Source organism: Mastomys coucha, unplaced genomic scaffold (genome assembly GCF_008632895.1).
Source record: "Mastomys coucha isolate ucsf_1 unplaced genomic scaffold, UCSF_Mcou_1 pScaffold15, whole genome shotgun sequence".
NCBI lineage: Eukaryota > Metazoa > Chordata > Mammalia > Rodentia > Muridae > Mastomys > Mastomys coucha.
In genome coordinates, this window is record NW_022196897.1 from 150,947,685 (window position 1) to 150,964,490 (window position 16,806).

Consider the following 16,806-nt stretch of genomic DNA (forward strand, 5'->3'; position numbering starts at 1 on the left):
AGCACAGGGGAGAAGACACTGCGGAAATTGGTTCTGGATACTTCCTGGCGGTGTTCTCAATTGCTTCAGCTCTGTTGGGTGCAGTGGGGAGGGGGCGGGGAGTCTCTAAACACCTAGGGGTTTCCTCAGCCGGTTGAGGCGGGCGTGGGGTGGGGGGGTGGGGGGAGGGAGAGGGGTGGCGGCTGTTCCTGTTGTCATTTCTACATCCAGGGATCTTGCTAACACCCATTTCCCACGGATTACTGAATCAGAATCTCTGTTTTTTGGTTTTTTTTTGTTTTTTTTTTTAAAGCCCCCAACCTAGGGCAGGAGTGCGGTGGCGCACGCCATTAATCCCAGTGTCTCTGTGAGGGTAAGGGAGGCTAGCCTGGTCTCCACTGGGAGCTCTAGTACACTGGCCAGGCAGACTGCATAGTGAGACCCTGGTCTTAAAGGAGAAATGTCCCCAGTCTTGATAAATACTGATGCAAACCGGGAGTTGGCAATAGAGTCTCTTACAGGTGGGGGAAGGGTTGTGAAGATGTGTTCTCAGCCGTGATTGTTTGAATCACGGGAGCTTCACACTCAGGTTGCGCCCCAGTCAGAGAAGATCATGAAACATGAAACTATCACTAGCCGAGAAAAAGTCCCAGGCTGTCTGAGGAGGGCTGGTACCTTAGTGACAGAACGCTTGCCTGTGGGGTGTGTGCACATGGGTTCTATCCCCGGCATTGACACAAAAGATGGACAAAAATATCCGGAGAGACCAGCGTGTGTGCAGCTTTGCTGAACGTATATTCCTACAAGACACATGCTTCCCCTGTGATCTTTGGAGTCTGCTGAGCCTAGTGCTGCAGCCCTCAGGGGTCTTCTGGAGTAAAGACTGGTCCATACTTGCACAGTGCCAGTTCTATTAGCATACTGACAGATTCCTGGGGGTGACTCTGAACGTACCTGGTGCCTGCACCCAGACTCCTGGACCCCCTAGAGCCAGCTTTTTTTTTTGTTTGTTTTTTGTTTTTTTTTTTTTTTTCAAGACAGGGTTTCTCTGTGTAGCCCTGGCTGTCCTGGAACTCACTCTGTAGACCAGGCTGGCCTCGAACTCAGAAATCCGCCTGCCTCTGCTTCCCAAGTGCTGGGATTAAGGCGTGCACCACCAACGCCCAGCTAGAGCCAGCTTTGAGTAGCCAGGGCTCCTGAAATTCTTGACTGTCTCCTCCATCCATAATATATAAAGGAATACATCAGCTTCATTGTCAAAAAAAAAAAAAAAAAAGCCTAGACTGGCAGCCAGTGTTAGCACTAGTTATGTAATGGGACAACTGGCTTTAACTTTCTGACCTCAGTTTCCCCCTGGAAATGAGGTCAAAACCCTTCCCACTCAGTGTTGGGATGAAGCTGCGTAAAAGCAGAGCACTCAGGCGTCAGAATGACTTGGCAGGCTTGTTAAGTCTAAGACTGTCAGGGTGGGGGAGACAGAGACAGGCTCAGTGGGAGAAAAAGCTCGTCTCACGTGTACAAGGCTGTGGGTTTGAATAGCAGCGCCACAAAAATGAATGAATGAACGAATGAATGACAGATAGTTTGGGGTAGGGACAGGTGAGCATTTGCTTTTCTAAATGTCCCCAGGAGCAGCTGCTGCAGGACACCAGGGACCCTGAAAAGGATTGAGAAACGGTTCCTGGTGGAGAACTCAACCTGGTCGTGGCATGGGAGCAAAGTCTGTGTGCTTGTGCACCCCTCCCTCCTGAGTCACCCCCCAGGGCCTCTGCTTTCTTTCGGTCAGCAAGGCTGAGCCCACTGAATGTTTAGCCTTGGATTTGGGGGGAATTTAGTTTCCCTCAGACTGTCCCCCCTGTGAAGAGTCAGGTTTAGGTTACACTGATCACAGGAGTCACAGTCTGCTTTCCTGACGTTCCCCCCAAACCAAACAGCAACACCAAACCGTGGCGTTACCATATAAGGAAGTCCAACTGAGGGTGGACTTTTCTGCACACTGGCCGTTTTAAGGGTTGTTTTTATTCCCTCCCAAATATCAAAAGCAACTTTTAAAACGTGTATTTTGAGACTGCACCTGCTTGGCAGAGACCCCACGCATATTCATAACTGCTGGTGGACAAGCTAATGTGGAAGGAGTGGGTCTTACCTCCACCCTCCTCCCTCCATCTCCAGACCTGGCCCTCAGCATCATCTCTTCCTGGAACCCTCAGGCCGTAAGGGAAGTACGTCCTCTGGACTGTTGTGCTTCTTCCAGCTACCTGACTCTCTCCTTTTATTCCTGCCCTTCCTCATTCTTGTTTTCTACAGAACCCAGCCAGATATACCCACTGTTGGTTCTGAGACATATCCCTCACCCCAGCTTGGCTTCTGAGCACCCACCGCCAACCTAGATGCCTCCACTCCCCCCTCCCGACACATACCAACTTCCTTCTTGCCTGAACCAGTGACCTGATCTTTGTTAGCATGGGACTTAGAGTCAGAAGTCTGAGGCAGGAGCCCTGTCACTCGCCAGCTGGGGGACAATGAGCAATTTAAAACACTTCTCTGAACAAGGCATAGTGACACATTTCTGTATCCCCCGTGCTCCTTAGGCAGAAGCAATAGAAGCAGAAGTTCAAAGCCACCTTGGGCTGGATACCAAGACCCAGCCTCAAAAGTCAAAGGGCTGGAGATGTAGTTTATTGATAGATTGCTTTTCCCAGACTCCAGGCTCAATCCCCAGCACTGCATAAATCCAGGTATGTAGTGCACATCTCTGATATCAGTGTCCCAGAGACAGAGGAGGAGGTTCAAAAGTTCAAGGTAATTCTCAGCAGTACAGTGAGTTTGAGGTCAGCCTGGTTACATGGGACTTCGTGCCATAAAGGCAAGACAAACCCAAAAAAAGGTGACTGTCACCTTGAAAATAATTCACAATTGCTGAGCAGTAATGGCGCATGCCTTTAATTCCAGCACTTGGGAGGCAGAGGCTTGAGGCCAGCCTGGTCTACAGAGTGAGTTCCAGGACAGCCAGGGCTACACAGAGAAACCCTGTCTCAAAAAACAAACAAACAAAACCAACAACCAAAAAAAAAAAAAAGAAAGAAAGAAAGAAAATAGTTCACAATCTCTGCTTCCAGTGGGTGTCAAAGGTTCTGAAAGCGTAGATCAGAGTAGGATTTCAAGATGATCCACCATGCAGTACGGATGTCATTGGTGTGCTGAAGTCTGGGACAGTGCTGGGCAAACTGTCTAGTGTCTGTGTGCACAGATTTAGAATTACTTCAGACAGAAGCACCTGGGACATATGCAGACTCTGAGGAGAAGGTTGAGGTCCTGGTGGGGGCTGGACTGAGTCCCTGGAGATTCCCTCGCTGGGTGTGTAGACGTGGGTGAACTCCAATTTTCTCCTCTCTAAAATGGAATTATGAATGAACTTATTTGTAACGAGGGATGAGAGCGTTAGAGCAAAGGAGTCCTCAGGGCCCTCCCTCCCCCCATGGCTGACACATGTCAGTCACTGTGTTAAAAGTTTGCAACACAGAGTCTCACAAAATCCTCACTATCACTCTTTGAAGTAGACTCCTGGGAACCAGGCTCTTGATGAAGGGCTTTTGAGCAAGCAGAACACACCCCACGGTTGAGCTACACCTCAGTCTTAACTCCATTTTGTAGAGGAAGAAATGGGGTGACAGAGAGATAAAGTAACATGCCTGAGGTCACACAGTAAGTGCCAGGAGCTGGGGTTTAAAGCCAGGAGGTCTAATTCCAAAGTCAGTACTTCTGAGGCTAAGCACAGGCAATGGGGAGACATGGCTTAGCATCAGGAAATAATCTAGGAGTCAGACTGGGGAATTGCCCCTATCCTGGGGCTGGGGGGTGGGGCTGGGAGAGATGCTTGTGGTGGGAGCCAGGGATCTGGTGATACATTTCCTCAGCGGCATCTGTTTCATCTCAGACAAGCAGTATGTCTCCCTCACATCCTGCCTGTCAGAGCCTCTGAGGTCTACCTGGCCTTTTCCTCTTCAGCAAATTTGGGAGAAGCCGGTTTAGAATTCCCCCATGCTAGCAGGAGGAAGCTGGTCCTTATCTCTGAGGATGTCCATCCCTGCTGTAGAGAGCTTCCATGGCTGTGTCATCTGCCAGTGAGTGACTCAGGACTCCAGGTCTAGCCCAGTCCCTATGCTACTGTAAGAGATTCAGAGTCCAAACAATGATTCCGGGACAAGAGTTCAGAGCTCCAGGGGGTCAGGTTTTTGCCTCCTGGGAGGGGGCACTTCCTGCTCTCTGTCTTCTTTCCTGGGTCCTTAGCTAAACTCTGTTGTTGTGGTAGAGGGAGCTGAGGAAGTGGGGAAGGGGGATGTGGTAACCACAGCCAACCACTTCCTGCTATGGCTGTGTTGAAAACCAAGCTTCCCCCAAGTTCCCCTTCATGGGGGGCTGGTGAGCAGGGTGTGCATGTGTGCATGTGTGTGTGTTGGGGGGGTGGCAAAGGAGGAAGTTGGGGGTAGGGAGAGATGAGTTCTTGCTTGGATGGATTCCAAGGCCTGGGTTCTCCCTCCCCAGTTGGTAAGAACCAGCAGCAATCCTGAAGGCAAGCGCAGCTGAGAAATGGCACCCATGGCTTACACAGTGTGCCAGGCACTACTCTAACAGGCCCGCATGCAAAACACTGGGCCTTGTTGTTGTTGTTTGGTTGGTTTGGTTTTTCGAGACAGGGTTTCTCTGTGTAGCTCTGGCTGTCCTGGAACTCACTCAGTAGACCAGGCTGGCCTCGAACTCAGAAATCTGACTTCCCAAGTGCTGGGATTAAAGGTGCGCCACCTCCGCCACTGCCTGGCAGGAACACTGTTACTAGTACCATTTTTAAGATGGGGAATGGTAGGTTGTGTCGATAGCTAGAGTCACAAAATGAGCTGAAGCTTGGATTCAGGCAGTCCAGTCCCAGAGTGGGGCCTATCCTTCTAGACACTCTGCCAAGTTCTGTGACTCTACTGAACCTGTTTCCACATCTGCACAATGACTGAAATTAGAGTAATCAGGGACACTCCATGTGTGGTGTGTGGTGTTTGTATTTCTGTTGACTCTTTTTTTTTTCTCCCCCAAATTTCTACCCAGTCATAGCAAGGTACACTTTTAATAGTAGTATTCAGAAGGCATAGGCGAGCAGGTGTGAGTTTTAAGCTAGCCTGATCTGCACAGTTTGTTCTACGCCAGCCAGAGTTTCCTGGTAAGACCCTGCTTCAAACCACAACACCCCCCAACACATAACCCCCCCACACATGCAGGAACATACACACATACATACATGCACACACATGCATGTACATACATATACACACGTGCAGGAGAATACATACATTCATACATATGTGCACACAAGCACTTTCACATGTGAGCACATATTTGCCCACACATGCAAATGCACACACACCATGTATTACATTTCATCTGTGTGTGTTTGTGTATGGGAGTGTGTGTGCCACAATGCTCAGTGGTCAGAGGACAACTTGTAAGAGCTGGTTCTCTTCTACCACGTTAGTCCCTGGGATGAAGTCGGATACTTGCACTTGGTGACAATCTCCTTTAACTGCTGAGCCATCTCACTGGCTCTCTGGTAACTAATTTGAGATCCTAGCTCAGAAACAAAGAAGAGGAAGAAGAGGAGAAAAGAAGCTAGGATCTCAAGTAGCTCAGGCTGGCTTAGAACTTGCTATGCAACCAAGGATGATCCTAGACTCCTGACCCACCTTCCTCTGACACCTGAGGGCATAGCACACTTCTTAGCATAATGATTAGCTCATGAAACTCAACAAAAATGTGTTGAATAACTTGTTTTGTTTGTTTGTTTGTTTGTTTTTTGAGGCAGGGTCTCTCTGTCTAACCCTGTCTATCCTGGAACTCGATCTGTAGACCAGGCTGGTCTTGAACTCACAGAGATCCACCTGCCTCTGCCTCCTAAGTAGTGGGATTAAAGGCATGTGCCACTACAGTGGAAGCTTGCTTATTTATTTATTTATTTGTTTGTTTGTTTATTCATAAGAGGGCCTCATGTAACCAAGCTGACCTCAAACTTGCTATGTATTAGGGATTGGCTTTGAATTCTCCTCTTGTTTTCACTTTCCAAGTGTTGGTGCGGCTAAACTGAGCAGTCATCAAAGATTTGAAGATCTAGCTGGGTGTGGTGGTGCACACCTTTGATCACAGTGCTTGGGAGGCAGAGGTATGTGGATCTCTTGAGTTCAAGACCATCCTGGTCTACAGAGAGAATTCCAGGACAGCCAGGAGTACACAGAGAAACCCTGTCTCAAAAACAAAAACCAACCAACTAAACAAGAAGAGCAACAATAAAAATTAAGGATCCTCACCAATGGTTTGCATATTTGATGAAACCTTTGAACCATTTATAATGAAAACTCAACACGCACCAGAGGCTCTTTCCTCCCCACTCACCCAGGGAATATTTGGTAACATCGATGGTTGTCACAATGGGTATGAGTGGTACTGCTGGCACTAGGAGGAAGAGAGGATGAGGACACCTCTAGACACACTGCGGTGTCCAGGACATCCCCAAAGGACCCAAGTATAAAGATGCCAAGCTTGATGGGTGTGGTGACACACACCTTTAATCCCATCACTCAGGAGGCAGAGGCAGGGGGATCTCTCTGAGTTTGAGGCCAGGATGGTCCACGTAGCAACATCTTGGCCACCCAGGTCTACATAGTGGGACTCTGCCTCAAAAACAAAAACAAGGGTGTAAAGCTCAAGAAACAAGTCAAACATAGGCATGACATATGGTATAGATGTGACATACTATATAGATGTGACATCTAACACAGACAGGACACACAACATAGATATGACATATATGTGACATACGGCATAGATGTGACATATAACAGATGTAACGTACCATACAGATAGGACATACATACATACATAGATGTGACAAATAACACAGACACGTCATAATCCATAGACATGACATCCACATGCATGACATCCTCAACGCAATTGCTGGCAAGATGGGGGGTACTTCATAGATTTCTCTGAAGTTCTTGTCTGTCACCTTGATGAAGATCAGGATGGAAGGTCCTCTTATTTTGTTTCTATCTCAAATCTTGTATTACTCTTTGACCCCACAGTCCCAGGTCTATAATATAGTTGCCCTGGATCCCTGTCTTCAGCATACGATCCCTCAAAGTCTTGAGCCTCCGGCCTGATAAGGTAGCAGGGGGAGAGAAGGGTTCAAGTTGTCAGGCCCTGGAAACCCGCCTGTTTCATTCACCTGGACTCTGGTCCACTCAGTCCCCACAGCAGCTGAGACTCTTTAAGATTCACGCTGTTCAAGGCTTGAGCCTCGGCTCTCTGATGTAATTCAGATCATGAGGGGCTTGTGATCATGGGCAAGTCCCTTGACTGCCCTGAGTTTGAAGTTTCCTATTCCAAAAAAGTCAGAGTTACCTACTGAAGCAACCTTGTCAGCCAGGCATTGTGTGCACACCTATGACACAGCACTTGGGAGGCAGAGGCAGGAGACAGGAGGTCAACACAAGCCTGACCTCCAATTGGACTTTGTCTCAATAAATCAAGGGTGAACTGGGGAAATGGCTCAGTGGGCTCAGAGCGTTTGTTGTAGGAACCTGAGGACCCAACTTTGGATTCACAGCATCCATATAAACAGCTGGGCATGCTCACCCATGTGTGTATCTCCTGCACTGGTGGATGGAGACCCTGACACAGGATTACAAGGCCTGCTGGTGGCTGTCAGCCTTCCTGCAAAGCCCTGGGCTCCAAGTTTAGAGAGAGACTCTGCCTCAAAGGAACAAAAGGAAAGGTGACAAAGAGAGCCAGGTGATGGTGGTGCACGCCTTTAATCCCAGCACTTGGGAGGCAGAGGCAGGCAGATTTCTGAGTTTGAGGCCAGCCTGGTCTACAGAGTGAGTTCCAGGACAGCCAGGGCTACACAGAGAAACCCTGTCGTGAAAAACAAAACAAAACAAGACAAAGAGAAACAGCCAACATCTCCTCTTGCAGTCATGGATGTGCATCCCTGCACACACACATGCATACACACATACCCCCTAAAACAAGTTAATAAACAAAAACAAGGGCTAGGAACAACTCAGTTGTACAGGCTTGCCTAGCATGTGTAAGACCCTAGGGGTGTCGACACACACACAGACTCATACGTACAGAGTCACACAGACTAACACGCAGAGTCACACACAAAGACTTTCACACCTAGAGACTCACACACACACACACACACACATACACACATACAAATTCACACATGGACTCACACACACAGTCACATGGAGATACACACACAAACTCACTCACATAGTCACACAGATTCACACTCACAGAACACAGACACACACACACTCACACAGACTCATACACACACATAGGGGATAGGATTATATAGGAGAGGTTTGTAGAGGGCAGATCACAATGTTCAACACGATAAATCACAAAAAGCGAATTATCACCGTGGCTTGGAGGTGAAACGCCTTGCCCAAGGTGACATAGTTGGGAAATGGTGAGGTTGGGAAATGGTAGACCCAGGACTGCAATTCAGGGCTGAAGATCGTCAGTCAGAAGCGTCTAAGAGAAGCCTGGGAGCTTCCTCTCTTCGTCTCATAGGTCCGTTCATCAGGAAGCATGAAGGTCTGGACACACAGGAGGCTCAGTCAGAACAGCTTGCTGATGGCAGATTAATGCCCTGCTCCGCCATGGTGGCAGGTGGGAAGGATGGAAGGCAGAGAGGCTGCTGGCTGCAAGACTGTGCAAAAGCTCTCCTGGGTGGAGCAGGGCTGGAGGAGGGGAAGGGTCTATGGAGAGTTCATAGCTCGGGAGAGGGAGGTATATGCCCCATCCAGGTCACCCTGAGTGTTAGAGGCAAGGCCCCAGTCTCCTAATGTCCAATCACAAACGTGACACCGTCAACTGAGGTCTCGTGAACGCTGTGCTGAAAGCGTTTTCCATGTTTCGAGAGTCTCATTTTATCCTCAGATCAATATAGGGACAAAGGGCCCATTTTTTTTTGTTCTTTCAGCAGAAGGGGAAGGATGCTAGCTAGTCTGAGGAGGATGAGGCTTCTGCTTGCTTCCACATGTCCCCGAGGCTCATCTTTCTTTCCCCAAGGAGTCAGCCTGCTGGGGCTAGGGGTTTGCCCCATGGAATTCCCCAAATCCTGCCTCAAAGAGCCTGCTCCCAGAGGGCAGGAGAGGAAGCTGAGTCAAAGACACAGGGGGTGGAAGGATAGACCTATGGGGTGGGGAGGGGCTCAGGCTGTGCTCTGGCCAGGGAGTGGGTGTCTCAGAAGCCCCCCCCAAAAAGGTCTTCCAGTCCTCTACTGGCCTGATCACTCAGGGCCGTCAGACCTACAGCCAGGTGAATGCCCCATCCTGTGCGCCCTCCTTCCCTTTCCCACGAATTCTGCAGTTTGCAAAAATTCAACCGCTTTCCTGAGGGTTGTGGTTTCCTGTGGGTCTGGGGTCCTGCCTCACTTGGCAATGGGGGACTGTGGGCAGGGCATAAGGGAGGGGGTGGTGTAAGCACTTTCTTTGGGCTGCCCAACACACGCGCGCGCGCACACACACACACACACACACACACACACACACACACACACACACACCCTGAGTCAGCATAAGCCTAGAGGGGAGGGGCGGGGACACTGACTCAGTTTTAGTGCCTCTTTAAAATCTCTGCAGAGGCAGCTTTACACAGAAGCTTCCGTCTTCACCATGAGCCCCTGGCAGCCCCTACTCCTGGTGCTCTTGGCTCTAGGCAGCAGCTCTGCCGCTCCTCACCAGCGCCAGCCGACTTTTGTGGTCTTCCCCAAAGACCTGAAAACCTCCAACCTCACGGACACCCAGCTGGCAGAGGTAGACAGATGGCTCCGTGGAAAGCTGGGAAGGGTTGGCCAGGAAGATGTCCACCGTCCCAAGGAAGCGGGCCTCAGATATGCTTTCTGGATTTGGGGGTGATGGGCAAGTCTGCCAAGGTTAGGTAGTAGGGAGAGGTGTTCTGGAGGTTCTGGGCAGATTCGGGTCTACTGGAGGGACTGAATGGGGAGGGCTTCGAAGGGTTGTGACATGGCACAGGTTGGGAGTGAACAGTTAAACCCTAGGGGGGCTGTGGGGTAGGCATGGTTTATATCATCTGAGGTTGGGAGGAGCGATGCTATCCTCAGGAGGGGAATTCTAGCCGTGCAGGAAGAATGGGTGTCCTGGGCTTAGAGTTCCTAAGCATATCCAGAGGGAAGCACAGGTCCAGAGGGAAGGTGCCAGAACTCTGCAATGTCTGTCCCTTCCTCCATCCACAGGAGTACCTGTACCGCTATGGTTACACCCGGGCAGCCCAGATGATGGGAGAGACGCAGTCCCTGCGGCCCGCCTTGCTGATGCTTCAGAAGCAGCTGTCCCTGCCCCAGACTGGTGAGCTGGACAGTGAGACACTAAAGGCCATTCGTTCACCACGCTGTGGTGTCCCGGACGTGGGCAGATTCCAAACCTTCAAAGGCAACCTCAAGTGGGACCATCATAACATCACATACTGGTGAGATGCCGGGCTAGAAGCAGGTGCCTGGGTGGCACTGGAGGCCAGTTTGCACCTCCGCTAGGCTGAACCCAAGGGATCCTTAGCAATTCAAGTTCTGAGACGCTGGAGCTGTAGGTTTTCTGAAGACCGAGCGATCAGGTGTAGCTGCTGCCCCGCCCCCTCCCATTTGTGATCCCTGCACGCCAGGTCCCCCATCGACCCCGCTTTTCACCCCCAGGATCCAAAGCTACACTGAAGACTTGCCGCGAGACGTGGTCGATGACTCCTTTGCGCGTGCCTTCGCGGTGTGGAGCAAGGTGACACCACTCACCTTCACCCGCGTGTATGGGCGCGAAGCGGACATTGTCATCCAGTTTGGTGTCGCGGGTGAGAGTTCCCAGGCTGGGCAGGCAGGCCATGGGAGGGACGACCACGGTCAGAATAGAAGGGACAGCAGATCTGTCCGCTCTTATGCCTGCCCCGCAATCTCTAGTCGCTTCTTCCACAAATAACCCCCACTCCCCCATCTTCCCGCTCCAGTGGGATTGGAGCCGCAGCCGCCTCTTCCCAAGGCCTGGGGCGCTGCTCAGCGGGAGACGCAGTCGCCTTCAGTCTCTTGCCCTTAAAAAGAGCAAAGTGTTGGTGACTGATTCCCTTCCTCTCTTGCAGAGCACGGAGATGGGTATCCCTTCGACGGCAAGGACGGTCTTCTGGCACACGCTTTTCCCCCTGGCGCTGGCATTCAAGGAGATGCCCATTTCGACGACGAGGAGTTGTGGACGCTGGGCAAAGGCGTCGGTGAGATCCTGAGCCTTCCAGTATCCTGAGCCCCACCCCGACCCCGGCCCCGGCCCCACCTCCCTTCTCTTACACCGGCTTGTGGCCAGCCGCATTGACTCTAACCTCCTTTCCACAGTGATCCCCACTTACTATGGAAACTCAGATGGTGCCGCGTGTCACTTTCCCTTCACCTTTGAGGGGCGCTCTTATTTGGCCTGCACCACCGACGGCCGCAACGACGGCACGCCTTGGTGTAGCACGACAGCTGACTATGACACGGATGGCAAATTTGGTTTCTGCCCCAGTGAGAGTGAGTATGCGCTGGGGGTGGGGACCGCAGCGCCGCCTTTAAGGGTCCAGAATCTTCGTTTCCAATCCTTCTTGGCCTTCAGGGGTATGGCCAGGCTACTCGCCCTCTCTCTGGGTCCAGTCTCCTCTGTGAAAAGAGGAGCGTGCTCGGGCCAGGCTCGGAAGTTAATACCGTGGGTCTCCTCAGGACTCTACACGGAACACGGCAACGGAGACGGCAAACCCTGTGTGTTCCCATTCATCTTTGAGGGCCGCTCCTACTCCGCCTGCACCACTGCAGGCCGCTCGGATGGTTACCGCTGGTGCGCCACCACAGCCAACTATGACCAGGATAAGCTGTATGGCTTCTGCCCTACCCGAGGTACCTTTGCCCCGCCTACCAGGGTCCGTCCGGCTCTGCCTTCCAGCTTCCGTCTTCAAAGGTGGCTTTTCCATCCATCCCTTCATTTCCATTCTCTATTTACCACCTACCATCCACCGTCTTCCTCCACACCTCCTTCCCCTGATTCCCAATTGGGTAGCCTTTTTGGTTGACCCATAGTCTTGGGTCTCCTATCTTAGGCTCTGCTCATTAGTATTTCCTGGCTTCCGCAGGGCTCCACAGCGCCCACCTTCCTCCAGCCCCCCAGGCTTCAAACAGTAGGCCATTGAGATTCTCTAGCCCAGTTTAGTTTGGTCCACCCCTGGCACCATAATTAGATCCATCCACCTGGATCACTTATGATTCTTGGTCTCTCCAGTGGACGTGACCGTAGTTGGGGGCAACTCGGCGGGAAAGCTGTGCGTCTTCCCCTTCGTCTTCCTGGGCCAGCAGTACTCTACCTGTACCAGCGAGGGCCGCAGGGATGGGCGCCTCTGGTGCGCGACCACATCAAACTTCGACACTGACAAGAAGTGGGGTTTCTGCCCAGACCAAGGTGGGCGGGGCTCTGAGGCTCCTGGGGTGGGGTCTGAGGAGTGGGGTCCAGGAGGTGTCCTGGCAGTGAAGGTGGAGCAGCCAGGGCTGGGGCCTTGGGCTGATGTTTACATTTCAGGCTCTTTCTTTCTACCTTCCAGGGTACAGCCTGTTCCTGGTAGCAGCGCACGAGTTCGGCCATGCGCTGGGCTTAGATCATTCTAATGTGCCAGAAGCGCTCATGTACCCCAATTATCACTACCGCGAGGACTTCCCTTTGAATAAAGACGACATAGAGGGCATCCAGTATCTGTATGGTGAGGCTGGGGGACAGAGATAGAGGAGCAGAGGGGAGGATGTGGCTCAGCTGTAGGAAGAGGAGAGGGGAGAAATGGAACGTCAGTATCCGTCAAGGCCTGAGTAACCAGTAACTGCTTGGAGATGGCGCTCTAGGCCCCAGGTTCAAAAGCCAGCCCAGGGCTGGGTGTGCAGCCTAGTGTTAAGAGTACATACTGAATGCTGCAAAGCAGACGTGAGGCCCTGCGTTTGATTCTCAGCAAGAAGGGTCAGCCAAGCCACTTCATAGGTGAACTTAGGTGTGTCGTTTCCCTCCTATATAAAATGGCGGTGTGCGATAATAGCGTGGCTCTCATAAGGCTTTGGTAGGGCTAACTGAAGTAGAATGATGCCTGACTTTATTAAGTGACATTTGATTGTTTTGTCTTGTTTTTGATCATCGTTAACCTTTGAGAAATGGGGTTGCTGGGTGGGAGAGCAAGCTTGTGATCCCAGAACTCGGGGGAGGGGGTGAGACAAAAGGGTTACCGTGAGTTTGAGGCTGGCCTGAGAGACACACTAAGCTCCAGGTCAACCTGGGCTACTGTGGGAAGCTCTGACCCAAAGGAACTTCCGAAGATTAATTGCTTTGTATTTATTTGTATGGGTGTTTTGCCTGAAAGTATGTGCACCATTTATGTGCAATGCCAGCAGCAGCCAGAAGAGGGCATTAGATCACTTAGAACTGGAGAAGCAGGTTGTTGTGAGCTGCGGTGTTGGGGAATGAACCCAGGTCCTCTGGAAGAGCAACCAGTGGTCTTAACCATTGAGCCACATCTTCAGCCCCCGAAGGAGCTTTTGAAGGCATAGCAGACCAGGCACGTTTGCACCTAGAAAGCAGAAGCAGCTCCTAGCACTGACATGGTGGTCACCCAAAAGACTCCCTCCCTGCCTGACTTGGGAAAGGAAGGGAGATTCTGCCTGTTCTGTTCTGAGAAGCCAGTCCGTATCTTCACAGAGCTCACTCAGTTCTGGACACTTAGGCTTGATATATGAGAAGCGACTTTCGTGTAGCCTCTAGCTTCAAGGGAAGACTGAAGGCGTCATTGCTTGTCTGGGGCTACAGAGAAATCTGACTAGTGTGTCTTACCTAGTGTCTTGTCTTTAGGTCGTGGCGGTAAGCCTGACCCAAGGCCTCCAGCCCCCACAGCTAAACCGCAGCCGACAGCTCCTCCCACTGTGTGTCCGACCTTACCTCCCACGGCCTATCCCCCAGTGGGCCCCACAGGTGGCCCTACCGGTGCCCCCTCACCTGGCCCTACCGGCGCCCCCTCACCTGGCCCTACAGACGGCCCCTCACCTGGCCCTACCGGCGCCCCCTCACCTGGCCCTACAGACGGCCCTTCAGCTGACCCTACCGGCGCCCCCTCACCTGGCCCTACAGCTCCCCCTACTGCTGGCTTTTCTGAGGCCTCTACAGAGGCCTTGAGTCCAGCAGACAACCCTTGCAATGTGGATATTTTTGATGCTATTGCTGTGATCCGGGGCTCTCTGCATTTCTTCAAGGACGGGTAAGCGGGAGGGGTGTGTGGGTGAGAAAGAGGGCTTGGAGAGGATCCTGCTTGCTTCCACCAACTTTCTCGGGCCAAGGTTCAGGACCCTGATATTTCCTCTCTTCTCAGTCGGTACTGGAGGTTCCTGGACCGCAGAGGAAGCCCACTACAGGGTCCCTTCCTTATTTCCCGCACATGGCCAGCTCTGCCTGCAGTGCTGGACTCAGTCTTTGAAGATCCACAGTCCAAGAAGATTTTCTTCTTCTCTGGTTAGTTTGTGCCTCTCTTGCTCACCTATTCCCCCAGTATCCATCAGCTTAGGACAGACTCCTAGTATAACCCGTGAAACTGCGACTGCAAAAGAGTGCCTCTGTTCAGCAGATGCAATGTGACATTTGGAGGGCAGTATTGAATTTTCAATTCCCCTTGAGTAGCTCTGATACTAGCCTCTCTGGCTTCTGCCTCCTGACCTTTGAAGAGACTGTGCCCCATCTTTGTGTCCACTGACCGATGTGACCCTTCTCTTCTGCAGGGCGCCAAATGTGGGTGTACACAGGCAAATCGGTGCTGGGCCCCAGGAGTCTGGATAAGTTGGGTCTAGGCTCAGAGGTAACCCACGTCAGCGGGCTTATCTCCCGTCACGCCGGGAAGGCGCTGCTGTTCAGCAAGGGTTATGTCTGGAGGTAAGAGCGACCGTGGCCACCAGTAGGGGGAGCCCTAGCGCCACTCTCCCGCAGCACTGGGGTGGGGAGCGGGAGGGGCTCATCGCTCGCCCACCTTCCTGCAGATTCGACTTGAAGTCTCAGAAGGTGGATCCCCAGAGCGTCACTCGCTTGGATGTGGAGTTCTCTGGTGTGCCCTGGGACTCACACGACATCTTCCAGTACCGAGGTGAGGGCTGCTGGGCTGGATGGGGAGGGTCCCTTCATGAGCTGCCTCACACACTGGACTCCCTCCCTTAGCGACTGGCTAGTTTCTTAGCAGGAGAGAGCAAGCCCTTGGAGATTGAAGGAAATGTTCCAGAGAAGAGCCCTGTAGAGAGCACCCCAAGTCCACACAGCTAGATCGAAGTCCCAGATTGCTTGCATATCTTTCTCTTTCGGGAACGCCAGCAGAGAACACAGCTCCCTAGAAGGCTCATTCCTTGATTATTAAACAGTAGCCATCCCTAGAAGGCTTCTTGATTATTAAACAGTAGTCAAGGGCCTATAATGTGCAGGGCTCCCAGTAGGGATGCATGGAGAGGCAAGAAAATGCTAGCTGTCTTTGGGCAAGTCACTGCCTCTCTTGGGGCCTCAGTTTCCCCACCTGTAAAATAGAGATGTTATCTGGAGCTCTGTTAGGCTGATTCTAAGGCTCAAACCTCCCAAGTCTATTATTTTTTCAACCATCTCCTTTATAGCCATCCCTCCAACCATACCGGTTATCCAATGACCTTTAATATATTCTTCAAGAGTGGGGAGGGATTAGGAGTGGAGGGTAATGGTTCTGACGGTGATCCCAAACGATACTAAGGTAGAAGACACCCCCACGGCCCTGTCTGTATGTCCACACTCTCATCTCCTCCTCATACTCTTGACATTCTCTCTGCTCCACCTAGGCTGGCTGCTCTTTGAACAGATCAAGATCCTCCATAGCTTAAGGCCTTCCAGCCACTTGACCCCTGTTTGGAAGGCTTCCCACCTAAACTGTCCCCAGACCGCCCCTCTCTCATCCTTCTGGTCTCAGTGCTAAGGTTACCATTTCAGGGGAGAGTCTCTTCCTGACCCTCATTATTTATTTACTTTTTTATTTCTTATAACATCTTGAGATCATTTCTGTATTTTTATTTTTTTTTCCTGTATTTTCTCAGGCCTTTCCTACTACTTGGTACATAGCTGGTGCTCAAATATTTGTTGAATGAATGGATGAGTTTGTCCAATGCATGTAGTTGGATAAATTGATCTGAGCTTTTTTTAAAAAAATTAATTAATTTATTTAATGTGTATGAGTACACTGCTGCTGTCTTCAGACACACCAGGAGAGGGAATCCGATCCCATTACAGATGGTTGTGAGCCACCATGTGGTTGCTGGGAATTGAACTCAGGACCTCTGGAAGAACAGTCAGTTCTCTTAACTGCTGAGCCATCTCTCCAGCCCCTGATCTGAGCTTTAAAATAAACCATTCATTAATCTTCGGATTAACTCACAACCTGTATGTGGAACACCTACTATGTGCCAGGTTTGCCAGTTCTTTGGGTATCAAGGTCTGTTCCCTCCAGCATCTCACAGGCAGGCGTGGAGATGGAAGTTCCATGTAAAAGCCACAGAAAGAAACAGAAAAGCCAGGAGGAGCCTGTGTTGTGTTTATAAAAAGGGGAAGATTATAAGAATATGTTCTGGCAGGGTGTGAGGGAAGGGGGTGCCTCAGCTGGCCCATGCCGAGGCATCCCTTCCCCCTGAGGGACCAGACACACACCAGTATAGTATAGAATAGAGTT

At 51.3% G+C, this 16,806-nt stretch overlaps 1 protein-coding gene across 1 annotated transcript in view; it reads left to right on the forward strand.

Annotated features, from left to right (window-relative positions):
* The first annotated feature begins 9,644 nt into the window (after window positions 1-9,644).
* Window positions 9,645-16,806, forward strand: part of Mmp9 (matrix metallopeptidase 9) — an 8,196-nt gene continuing 1,034 nt past the window's right edge. The window contains exons 1-12 of the mRNA XM_031373766.1: window positions 9,645-9,857; window positions 10,298-10,530; window positions 10,751-10,899; window positions 11,182-11,310; window positions 11,429-11,602; window positions 11,789-11,962; window positions 12,342-12,518; window positions 12,658-12,813; window positions 13,941-14,343; window positions 14,455-14,594; window positions 14,858-15,008; window positions 15,113-15,216. Coding sequence (XP_031229626.1) covers window positions 9,717-9,857; window positions 10,298-10,530; window positions 10,751-10,899; window positions 11,182-11,310; window positions 11,429-11,602; window positions 11,789-11,962; window positions 12,342-12,518; window positions 12,658-12,813; window positions 13,941-14,343; window positions 14,455-14,594; window positions 14,858-15,008; window positions 15,113-15,216 — 2,131 coding nt within the window. The 5' untranslated portion in view covers window positions 9,645-9,716. The remainder of the gene's footprint in view (window positions 9,858-10,297; window positions 10,531-10,750; window positions 10,900-11,181; window positions 11,311-11,428; window positions 11,603-11,788; window positions 11,963-12,341; window positions 12,519-12,657; window positions 12,814-13,940; window positions 14,344-14,454; window positions 14,595-14,857; window positions 15,009-15,112; window positions 15,217-16,806) is intronic.